General features: G+C 39.3%; 1 protein-coding gene across 1 annotated transcript in view; it reads right to left on the bottom strand.

The window, feature by feature from the left end:
- Positions 1 to 12,420, bottom strand: part of cadm1b (cell adhesion molecule 1b) — a 130,057-nt gene that overhangs the window by 22,613 nt on the left and 95,024 nt on the right. The window contains exons 3-6 of the mRNA XM_034112938.1: positions 11,138 to 11,284; positions 6,942 to 7,094; positions 5,351 to 5,488; positions 16 to 174 (exon numbers count right to left, since the gene is read on the bottom strand). Coding sequence (XP_033968829.1) covers positions 16 to 174; positions 5,351 to 5,488; positions 6,942 to 7,094; positions 11,138 to 11,284 — 597 coding nt within the window. The remainder of the gene's footprint in view (positions 1 to 15; positions 175 to 5,350; positions 5,489 to 6,941; positions 7,095 to 11,137; positions 11,285 to 12,420) is intronic.

The following is a 12,420-nucleotide window of genomic DNA, read 5'->3' as shown; positions in this document are numbered from 1 at the left end:
ATTTAGGTCACTCACATAGCACTTCCAAATGTCGTTGAGCCAGGAGGTCCTTTACAGCTGGATGGTCAATGATGCAGTCCACTGGCACTCCATCATCCTCTTTGGTGACAGAAAATCTCACCCGGCTGGTGACAGTAAACATCCTGTCATACGTCTCCTCAACTGTTGTCTCACCTAGAGAAATGAGCACAAGATGGAAAAAAGTTAACAGCTTAACAGCTCAAAAACAAATCTCAGATCCTGCAGCTGCACAGACTCGCAGTGACCATAATGAGCAAATTACCTGTCAAAGTGGAGTGTTTTCAGATGGCATTTACATTTAATTTATGATTCAGTAATGCAGCGCCCGAACGATACTTTAGGATTCTGACTGGCCCAAGGCCTGCGATTTTGATGAGCGCAGTGAGGAGTGGCTGGGTCATATAAGCCTGATAATGAATGCCTCTGCAGCTCGAGGGTTGAGCATTGTTGGGGCTAACCCTGCAGTAATCTGCTGCCCACTAGGCCTCAGGCTGTCAGAGGGGCATTCATTTAGAGAGCATTACAATGCCACAGGGGCATCGCATTAGCTGCAGTGCTGAGTGTGATGGTTTACTCGCACTTAATGAAGTGAGGAAATAATTACAGCCCCACTCTGACCTGCAGCACACTTCCATTTCAGCCTTGTCACAAGGGAGCCTGGCTGGACTCAGAGAGGGCAGAGCACTGTTGTTCCACGGTTGATGATCACCAATACACACATATGTGGCCTCTTGATGGATATTAACCCGGTGTAACATAAGCCCAGCCACCCAAGACCAGCCTCTATAAAATGTAAAGTACTAGGTATAGTGGTCAATGTGCATGCGAGCATTACATACTGCCAACTGTGGTGAGAAAACAGGCTGTTTGAAGAGCACCCTGACTGTTAGAGGAGAGAAAGTAACATTATCATTACTAGAGGAGTACTTGGAGAGTGCAGACCTCCATCAAGGCCGTTTCTAGTGGAAAAAGAATAATAATTTCACACATGCTGCACTCATCCACTAACTTTCATAAAAAGTAGTTTTTCTGTAATCAGGAAACAGCGGTAATACAAATTCTGACAGTGATTGTAATACATGAAAACGAATGGCAACTGACTGGCAAACAGTACATTTATAAGCACAGGCTATAGGACGTACTGTAGGTCTAAACATCGAGTGATATATATGTCTTTGCCCCATGTGAGTTGTTAACTAAAGCCTTTTAGGGGATTTCACTTCACTACAGTGAGTTAATCCCTACCATCTTTAGTTAAAGTGGAGAGCGGTGATCAGTTGTCGCGCTCGCAGAACAATGGCCTCTTGTTCCTCAAGAAAAAACAACACACATTTCACAATAAGAGCTCTATTGTCATCATGCAATCACAAAGACTAAACGCTGCACTGGGTCACATTAGTAAGGTCAATGGGGGCGTTTCCAAGAGCACCTGCGCCAATGAACTGTGTGAAGAGAAGAATGATTTAGAAGAGTGAGATAATGAGTCATTATCCTCTCACACATTCACAGTAATTGTCTCATACTAATCCGAGTGCTACTTTACTAAAAATGGCTCGGGAAAATATGGTAAAGAGAACATGTGGTAGGCTTGGATGAAATGTGGAAATCATTATCACAATACTAGCATGGATATTTTCAATATTTATATTTTTGGAAAGGTCCATGTTTTGTCATTATATGGCAAATCAAAAATAATCAAAGTGATATTCAAACAATAAACTGTTATGAATAAAAATAAGAAAGCAATATCTTTATATATCCAACAAAAGCTAGATTTGTCAGCATTATCTTTAAGTTCTCATTAGATGAGAGCTGTTTTATGATTGTTTGATTTAAAGTGGACCTATCATGCTATTTTTAGGCAATAGCATAGGTCTCAGATATATAGAAATATATAAAAAACATGTCTATGAAGTGTTTTGCTCAAAATACCAAACAGATCACCCATTCTAGCCATGCCTCATATCCCTCTATTTCACTTCCTGTTTCTAAAGTGCTGATTTTGGGTATAAAGCTTTAAAAAAATAAAAATTGATAAAAAATAAAAAAGGAGGGGGCTGAGCTCATGCGGGACCCGGCAGCTACTGTCTAAACTAAATACTGCCGTGATGAAACGCCATATCATGGATTATCAAGGATTATTTCTGAAACAGTATGGAGCTCAAAGGCTTTCTCTCTTGTTATACCACAAGGTGAGTTCCTTTTTATATCCTGCTTCTTCACACACATGCTCTCCAGTACAGGTTAGCTCTGAGTGTTAGCGATGCTAATGTTAACAAAAACCATATTACGTCCAAAACAGTCGGGCATTGTTTCTGATAGCAACGTTTCTGATAGGGCCATGGGTGTAAAGCCAGCCGATCCGATATTACGTCATATCGGAAGCAAATCTGGATCAGCTCCGTTGTAGCCCCGTTTTTAGAGATTTGGGTACTGAGGAAAAGAGAGAGGGTTTTATTTTCTGATGCTGCGCGGGTTCCCTGACACACTGGGGACACATATTTATGTATAAAAGACATCAAAAAGTGCATTTTGCATGATAGGTGCCCTTTAAGTAGAATAGATCTTGCCACTGCTATCTGGTTATGTCTTGCTACACTCGTAGCATTACTCTATTTGTATTTTACAGTTATTTCCTTGACAACTTTAAATCTACCAACGTTGATTTTCTTTCTTCTTAAAATAAACCAAAGCTGCTCTATACTTCTGTGAATCCAGCTTCTGTCATTCATTTTTACAACACATTTAACATCTCCTTTAGATTGGAGTCTTCATTTGAAATAACTATAATTTTGTTTGTTGTCCAATACTGTTTTCAAATGTTCAAGAAAATAAACTTTAAAGGCAATTCAGTGTGTTAAACCTTCATTGGAAGAGAGTGAGGGCAGAAAACATGTGTGACTTTGAAAGTTTAATTGAATCTGGGTTGTATGTGACATGTCATGACTGCAGTCCCCTTGGTGGATAGCACTACCATCATAGCTGATTTTGTTGGGGGAAAATACAGCTGCTTCCATGCAATCTCAAAGAGAATTTATTTTCTCAAAATTGCACCATCCTGCCTTGGAGTACCTTGTCTGCATGATAAGGTAGAACTGTCCCATGATGTTGTGGCATCATGCAAAATACCAAAGGGACTGGCAAAACACATTTCAAGGTCAGGAAAAGCCTCCACTCGTCTCCGCGGTGCTATGAAAAAGGTTTCTTCAATTTGACTTCCTCTAGTGTCAATTATTTTGGGTCATGATTCTTCTCACAAAACAAATTGAATATAAAAAACTTTTGAAAACGTTTGAAAGTCCTGAGTATCGTTTCGAAAATCAGACTCATACGGACAGAGCCATTTACAGTGTTCAACACTTGTCAATTATCAGTGTCATCCAAGCCAAGATGAGGAAAACAACTGCGGATCAGGTCGCACAAGGACTCGAATCTGAATGCAGAGGAGATTTGAGTGGTGCAGCAGAGATGTCAAATCAAACGCTCTTGTGAGCATCAACCAGTGATCAATCCCAGCGCAATCAAGCGTAGCCTCTTCTCAGGGTGACATTTTCTTTCAGTCAGTTTCACATCGAGTCGTCTGCCTGCCAACGCACCGTAAAGCAGCCACTGATCAAGCTACTTAAAACTAGCTTCGACATCAAGAAATATCGGTGTAGATGCTAAACTCGCCCATCAGTCTGTGACCACAATTCTTCCAATATGTAAAATATGTTTCTTATAATTGAGTGTAAAATAAAACTTAAATTATAGAGTTTTAAGCAACTTAAAATGTGGAGTGCATTTTATTAATGGACATTTGTAAAAGTGACATTTTCACTACGTAAAAACTAAATTCAAATAAAAAATTCTGATTGAATAATCTCCTGCATGCAGTTCCACGCAATTGTGTACAGATTTGAACCAACCTCCTCATGCTCTGGAGCAGCAGTAGCCGCAGAGCACCAGGCTCCACTACATTTAAATAATATTGCAGCTGTCAAATATGCTAACAAGCATTTTGCCACCTTCTGTGTTGGATCTCTCTCAGGCTGGAGCCCAAAAGTCCCCTACCTGCCAGCATGACAAATGGTTGCAAAACCAATTCACTCAATTTGAAAGTGTGTTTAAATCCGCCTGCAAATGTCTTTAATGCTATTATGGCTGTCTTGCCTGCACACGGACGTAAGACAAACTTGACCTCAAAGATTCTATAAAACCAGTGTGATGTGTTCCTTTTAATCTCAATGCGTGCTGGAGCTAATGAATTGTTTAGCACGTCTATAATGAGTAGTGATTTGTGTTTCCTGGGGTACAGGAGGACGTGACTCTCTGGCTCTCTTTATGTATCCACTGCCACTATGGATTAGCCCCACTCAGCATGTCAGTGGCATTTCGCTGATCTAACCATCCTGTTGTCTCTCCCTCCTCCCGCACAACACTCGACAACTCATAAACAAAAATTGACTTCGACTGCTGTAGGGAACACTGGAGGCACAGATGGCATTTAGCTTCAGATTCACTCTTGTCTAAATATTTCATCTCTCAACAAGCCAAATGAATCCACTCCATTCTAATACATATATAATTTGACAACAAGCCCAGATACATCCACTCTGTGTAAATACGATAGGACTAAAATGAATATCCCCTATTGCTGTACAATAAGTATGTGATGAATTATTGATGACTCCCTAATCATAACTGAGAGATAATACGGATTTTTTTACCACCCCAGATTATATACCACTCTTTGTAACAGCCTACAGCCGACTGACGGCTCTGAAATGAAGATTAAATGTGCAGTAAATACTTCACAACTATCTTTTCCGTTTATATTAAATTAACATTTTAAATAGGAAGGACTTAGGGTTGTCTTTAAACATATAATTAAATCAGCAATCAATACCAAATGTTTACTAGAAATATTCAAGCATATTTAAATCCAAACTTTCAAATCAAAATGAGTGCCTTTTGGGAAAACATGTTTGTAAAATGTATATGAAACATAACATAGGCCTGGATTGCAGCTTCTGCAGTTGTGGATGCAGAGTTTGATCATTACTGTACAGACCATAGCTGAGCAAGTAGCAAGCTGTTGGGCAAGGGATTTTACACATGGGTAAAAGAAAATAAAGAGAGAGAGAAAGCAGTACATGCCAGGCATGATTAGTTTCCGAGGTATTTCCTACACAAACCGGTAATACAATCAGTACAACACACATTAATGTTTTAGAGGAAAACTCCATTTTGTTCACAGAGGAAGCGTCTCAAGAGAACGGGACATGGAGGGAAGTGGACAGGCCTGGAGCTTGTGAAGCAAACTGGGGGAGGCTGTTATTCTACTGACCTGTCAGTTCTTCCTCCCCTTTCATCCATCTGATGGAGGCAGCTGGCTTGCTGCCCATGGCTGTGCAGGTGAGCTCCGTCTCGTTCCCCTCGCTGACCACATCTTCCCGGCTCTCGATGATTGGGTTGCCTGGAGGGACTGACCCACGGCAAAAGTCAGAATTACAACAGCAGGACAACATTTATAGACACACACATTTGGTGGCTTTTGATGATTGTTTAAGTAATGTGTGGATTCCTGCATCAACAAATGATGAACTCACAACAAACTCTCAACACCTCTTTGAGTAATACCTTTACTGAGTTTTACAAATAATAATGGTAATTTTCATGAATGATATGACATTGCTTGAAGAAACACAAGTGTAGGTAACTTGCGAGAATTGGTGATCTCATGTTTGTCTTAATTATGCTAAATAGTAAAAGTATTGGATAGTTAGTGTGAACTGGCTAGTGCTGGATTTTCTTGAGACACAAACAAGGGCCGCTGGCGCTGGGTAACGCAACATGTATATTTGAGAGTACTGTTCTGATTTCAGAAAGACTGATCAGATGCATGAGTCGTCTGGAATTGTAATTTCCTACCGGACCAGGATCAATTCAAAGTGTAATGAAGTGACTTATTTTCCTGTCTCAACATTTAGTTGACTCAAGAGTTAAGTTAGCTGAGTTCTGGTCCCGACTTTGGCCTTTTTGCTGCATGTCGTCCCTTCTCTTTTCTGCTGTTTTCCTGTCTATCTTCAGCTGTCCATCCAATAAAAGGCAAAGAAGCTCTCTAACTCAGTTTGGATCAAGGTGGTGGATCGACAGACCACATCTCACAATTATGACAAACTCACTTTCTCATTGTTGAGCTAAACAAATTCATAATACAAACATTCAATCATAGATTTAATCAATATGAGTTGAACCCTTAATAGAAACTGTTACCCAACACTCTGAGCCAAAGTTATTTTGTGTAAGTACATGTGATTACATCCTGCAAGGGTTCAATACTAAATGTACAGAGAGTAGGATAAGGCACAATTGTCCCTTACATCAGTCATTGCAACAAACTTGCTGAACTCCAGTTACTTGAAAGCAAAAAGTCAGCGGGGTGTTCATTTCAAGGACTCTTTAATGCAACCCTTGGTTCAGAAAATACTGCAGCTAGGCTTCAATTGTACAACTAGAGTAATTACTTTAAAGTGCTTTTAATTCCTTTCAATCCCCCAGGATGTCTGCATGTATAATAAAGCTTAACTAGAGTAATTTCACTCCAAAGCATCAAAGTGTGGCACAGCTGACTCTCAATAGGGACTCGTTTGGAGCAGCCAAGTCAACATTCACCGGGATTCACAGAGTCAACACAGCTGCCAAAACCAACGTGGTCTGAGCCATCAGTTTCAGCATCTGCTCCTTTTCGTTATGCTGTTGAGCACCGCAAGAGCCTAATTGGCTGACATTTTGTTTCAGTTGCTAAAGATAACAGGATCAAAGATTACTATTATTTCATGTCCCCCCTCTATAGCATAGCGAAATACAATACAAATGTGTGTGATGAGCTGGGTGATGGGTGCTTGTGAGGTTCACTTATGAAACCTCACACCTACCCAGGACAGTGATGTCTGCGTAGGCTTCCTGAGGAGGATCTGTGTAGAGCTGGCACACATAGCGTCCCTCATCCGAGAGTGACACATTGGACAGAGACACCCGCAGTTCATTGTCAGAGAAATTCACCAGCTGGAACCGGCTGTCCTTCAGAGCTGTGGGGATACATGTGAGACAGAGACAGTGAGGATACAGAGTACAGGGACACAGACGTGAGACATGTGGTGAGAAAGGAAGAGGGGGTGAGAATGAAAGATTGGATGGAGAGAGACAAAGGAGACGAAAGAGGAGAATGAGATATGGAGAGGGGGGAGAGGGGGGCAAGAGAGCCTTTTGTGGGCTTTCTCTTTAATTGAGTAAAAGAAAAGTGAGCTTCAAAATGATTCATACAAGTTGATTTATAAAGAAGCTTTACAGTCCACAGAGCACTCGCTAAGACAGGAAAGTGTGCAGAGTGCTCATGAGGACTCCTAACAAGCTAGGATCTCTTAAAGTGGGCTGCTGCTGGTCATGGATGAATGCATGAAACTCACATATTCCAGAAAACGGGGAGCCATTCAAACATACATAATGAATTAAATCACAGAGCCGAGGTAGAGAGGGTTGGATGCTTGAAACTTTAAATCAGAAGTAGCTGGGAATCTGTATACTAATGCCGATATAGATTGGCTGAATTTTATTGTAATGTGGTCAAACTAGGTTAGCCATCTCTTTCAGAGATTTTACTCTGCTTTTCAATTGAGTCTGCCTTCATCTCCAAGCACTCTTTTACATAAACAGCTCTGGTTGATTAGATTTGGAGCTCTTTTGATGTTTTGACCTGCCTTCTTTATCAAGTCCTCTTCACATCTTTACGCTAACAAACTGTATCCAGGCCCTGTTTAAAGCACAGGGAGTTTGTTATTCCCCTAAGGTTTTACACTTAGCATCATCATCATTACCCAAGGTCTCGGGCCAGTGTCAACATGAAACCTCATCCCCCGGTATAATTTGAGAGCTCTTTGGAAGTCTCTCCTCAAAGGGAAACAATGACACTGATGCACTTTGAGAGCCAGAGCACCTGCTAAGGAGGGAAACCCTTCACTTTGGGGACGCTCGATCAAGTTTATACGTGGCAGTTTTATAACCGGCTGAATGCTTACATAAGAGCATAGTCTGGTATTCATTAGTCAGGGTTAAGGCATATTTTTCAAGATATTTATACATATAAGGGTTGCAACCAAATGTAGTGATTACTTATATTAGGGATATTCTTTGGATTTTGATTAACAATTCAGTCATTTTTCATAAAAAAAAGAAACATACAAAATGAATTGATTAGTTAAAATTGAATTCAAATTGTTCTTAAATGTCCAGTAATTGTTAAATCGACAACATTTTTCAGCTGTTTTTGTGTTGAAACCCAAGCTATGAAAATACCATGCAAGAAATATACTGTATCTAAACACATTTATGGAAACAACACTTATTTGACTGCATAGATAGTCTTGTGATTTATATGTATGTAAAAGAACGACTGAAATATATTGTTCATCTTAAAGGGGAGAAGTAATAACTGTTTAAACTTGTCATTATGGGAGTCCATTATAACCAAATCAATTCAACATGGACTGAACAGCTATTCTTCCTGGAGAAGCTTTTAACTTTATTGTTAATAAACTGAAGACCCTGAAAAGCTATTTTCTCAATCAGCATCTCATTGCAATTATGGGTTTATTTCAGTGTTTTTCTTTTTGTATTGGTTCCCGTTGTTTATATTGCAGCGCCACTGTCAATTATATCCGCTCAGATGAGTTTTGGGTTAACTCTTGCTAAATAACACTGAAGATTGATTGCATTTTTAACTTTGGTGTTGCTTAATTAGTCGTGACGATTAACGCTTTTGAGAAATAATAAATATTCAAAAACCTGTTTATAGGAATTTGTTGCCTTCATTATCTGATGCTGAAAAAAAGGTTTAAACATTAAACCTTTGCAACACAAGGCATCTTCTGTGAAAGGATGCAGTAAATAAATAATGGAGTAATATTGCATCACAATCCATAGAGGTCCACCATGGCTGATAAAAGCAAATTTTTCCCATTTCAGATGACAACTCTGCAAAATTGCTTGTCATTTTGAATGAATATCATGCAGAATACATTTCTCATACCAACAATACTCGCTCAGCCTATATACCTGGCATAATTCATCTTTATTTGCTGCAATAGAAATGTGTTTATTTGGCCTTCACCGACATTGTAAAGCTGTTATTATTTTGTACGGCACTTATGCATCTGTTTCTGCCTCTTCGCTTGGCGCTGCTGTTCTTGTAGCGCCTGTTGTGTCTTTATGTCGCTGCCGTTTACTTTGCTGTATACAAAGATCTGCCACTGTTTCGAGTGGCCCTGTTGACAGGTAACAAAGCCACAGGCTGAGGGGGGTCCACACAGGACCGGCAGTCCTTTAGGAGCGGAGTCGAGTAGTGCTGCTATGGGGTTTATTAGACCTCTTTATGAGGAACACAAACACACAGCAGCCACCCAACAACACCGCTGTCCGTTATAGATCTCACATATTTTCAGATCTAATTAGCACCTTTGCGAAACCTTTTATGCCGTGAAATTGTGAATAGAACAACATTGACTAAGTCGGAGAAAACTACATGTCAAGCAGCTTACCAGCAGAGAGGAAAAGGGTTGTCTTAACCTTGGGAAATATTTCCTTAACAGTACAGAGTTAATATTGATTGTTACCCAGAGCTTATTATTCATTGTTGCTTTTGTAAACGCTACAAGTGTCTTTCTACTCAGTCGTGTCAGAATACAAATATGTCTAAGATGTAGAGCGCAACATGACCTATGCTTTATATAAATCCATTCTTTATCGTCATATTCTCAGGTAGCTTTGGGTATTTTGTACAAATATGACAACAAATGTTTACCCTGTCTCCCCTGATACTCTTCACAAGAGAGAAAGGAACACACGTCTCGCTACCTAGACTTGTGAAATAACAGCTGGGATGCAATATAGACTGAAATGAAGAGTGTTTCTCGTTCACCTTGAATCTTGGCTCACATCCCAGATATAAACACGTAAAAAAGCAGAGACAAAACTTGGTAGAAGTAGGAGTAGCCCATATGCTCATGCATAATCATAATATTCAATATCCTAATCTAAGAGATTATCGTACAATTGAACACTGACATGGACACAAAAGTATTCTCATTATGGTAGCACAGTGTATTATCTCATATTAATCTTGCCACTTTCTGAGCTTAATGACTTGTGTAAAAGCCAAGAACTCAAGGACAGATGGAATCACGTGATACTTAAATCAAAAGCTGATCTCCTAGTGATGTCAGATACCTTCACTTCAAATGTCAAAAGAGGTTAGTTAGTACAGGATGTCCTGAAATGGGTAACTGACACAAAAACACGAATCTGAGGACAGAAACTGTCTTTTGGTCTCCTCAAGGGACTTAAAGGAAAACTACTAATATAGTCATGAGAGTATTTTTGCGGTCAATGGGCGGAGAAGTTTTATTTAAAATTCAACTAATATAAGAACAATGAATATTGAAATGTAATTGTCAGTATAGATTTAGTGTATATGCATACAAGGCAGTGCATGTAGCTTTAATGGTGACTGATTATTTTATTAATTTGAACAAATAAATTACATGTTTGTTCAAACTTGTTCTATGTATGCCGTTAATGATTAAGTGGCTCTACAACGTCAACAAGACTTTGACATACACTTTGGTTAATTACTTGATTTTCTCTATTATTTTTAAATGTTGGTCATCACATGTCATATATTTGCTTCCTGCTTTTTGTCTTTTTGTTTACTTAGTTGTGTTCTCTGTATTTTATATGTCTGTGTTATGTGTAAAGTTGCTGCCTTCTTGGCCAGGTCAGCATTGTAAATGAGATTGTATCTCAATGCTTTTTATCTGGTTAAATAAAGGTTAAATAAAAATAAAATGATACCTTAAATGACAGTGTGTATTAGGAAGTGAAAGGAACAATGTCTACAATATGCATTCAACTGCGGCGGCAGAATTCTTGGTGTGAAGCAGAATGAAAAATTAAGTAGTAAGAATTAGAGCCAAATGCTTTTCTTCTTAAGCAATCCCAGTGTGTTTGCATAATTCATGCTGACTTCACAGATTCCAGGAGACATGGTTAACATTGTGTCTGAGGCAGCAGCACTTACGTCGAACTTCTCTGAAGTAGATGGTTTGTCTGTTGGGATTGAGCAGCTGGATAACGGAGTCGTCGTTGTTCTTCACTCTGCAGCTTATAGTGGCTGTTTCCCCCTCGATCACCGACACGTTGTCGGTTGCCAGGTTCTGACCATCGACTTCACAACACAGACAGAAAAATGTTATTTCAGATGAGAGGCAAACGTTCCTTTTTGCATATCAAAATCCTATCAAATATTTACAGTTCTTACAACAGGGATCGCAACAAGTCCTCCAACTCATACGACCAAATAGGTTGATTGTTCAGCAGTTTATTACGACCGACAGTAACGTTTTAAAGTTTAGCACCTCAAGTGGTCGTGTAAGAAACAACAATTTGCGGCAATTGCAAACGCTCCGGAGGGTCGTATATTCACAAATAAGTAACCCTCTCTGGAAAATCCTAAATTGTAGAATAGTTTGGCCATTCAAATGCTTTTTGATTAGATTTCTAGCAAGAAGTGTATATTGTACTTTTAGAATCCACGTCCAGTGGATATGTAGGATCTATAGTTTGATAGATATTACATTTTCCCCTACTGTATGTAAAGTTAGCGTCACCCTCACCGGGTGAAAACAGTATTTCCGGTCCCGAAGTTTTCATAATAAAACCGTATTCCCCTCACTGTCAAATTATTTCACAATTATATCTGCAGTACTCATCCACTAAAACAGTTTATCCTTGTTAATTACACAACATTAATTGGTTTAAATTGTGTACACTGCTTTTGTGTTTTTCCCATTGGTTTTTCCCTTTCGATTCTGAGAGACACATTTCTTTTTTCAGAGGTTTTGATAGGCTAAAACATCGAACTACCCATAATCCTCCGCTATCGTTGAAGCTCGGTGATTGGATGTTTTAGCCGCAATGCACGTTGGGATATGGTGTTTATACGATGTGAAATCCGAAAACATTAAAAAAAATAATGCTTTATTCCGAGTGTGCTTGCTTTTTTCTTTGAAAGTCATCACATAACGGCATTGTAATACACGGTTCGGCTGCATTAAATATTACACATCTGCCGTAGTTCTCTATTTATAGAGCCCTGATTAGAAGACCTTTGGACAAACTGGAAGAAATGCCGCCGAAACTGAATATGTGACGTGGATCATACATATATCAGCAATTAAACAACATCTTCAATTTCTCTTCACACAATATGTCTCCTTGCAGTATCAACACTAATTCGGCTGACTTTTATATTTGATCCAATTGGTAGATAGGCTGTATTTACGCCATAACGGTGCACAGTTG

The sequence above is a fragment of the Trematomus bernacchii genome, unplaced genomic scaffold (assembly GCF_902827165.1).
Source record: "Trematomus bernacchii unplaced genomic scaffold, fTreBer1.1, whole genome shotgun sequence".
NCBI lineage: Eukaryota > Metazoa > Chordata > Actinopteri > Perciformes > Nototheniidae > Trematomus > Trematomus bernacchii.
The sequence above is the reverse complement of the archived record's forward strand: the minus strand, read 5'-3'. Positions and strand labels throughout refer to the sequence as shown.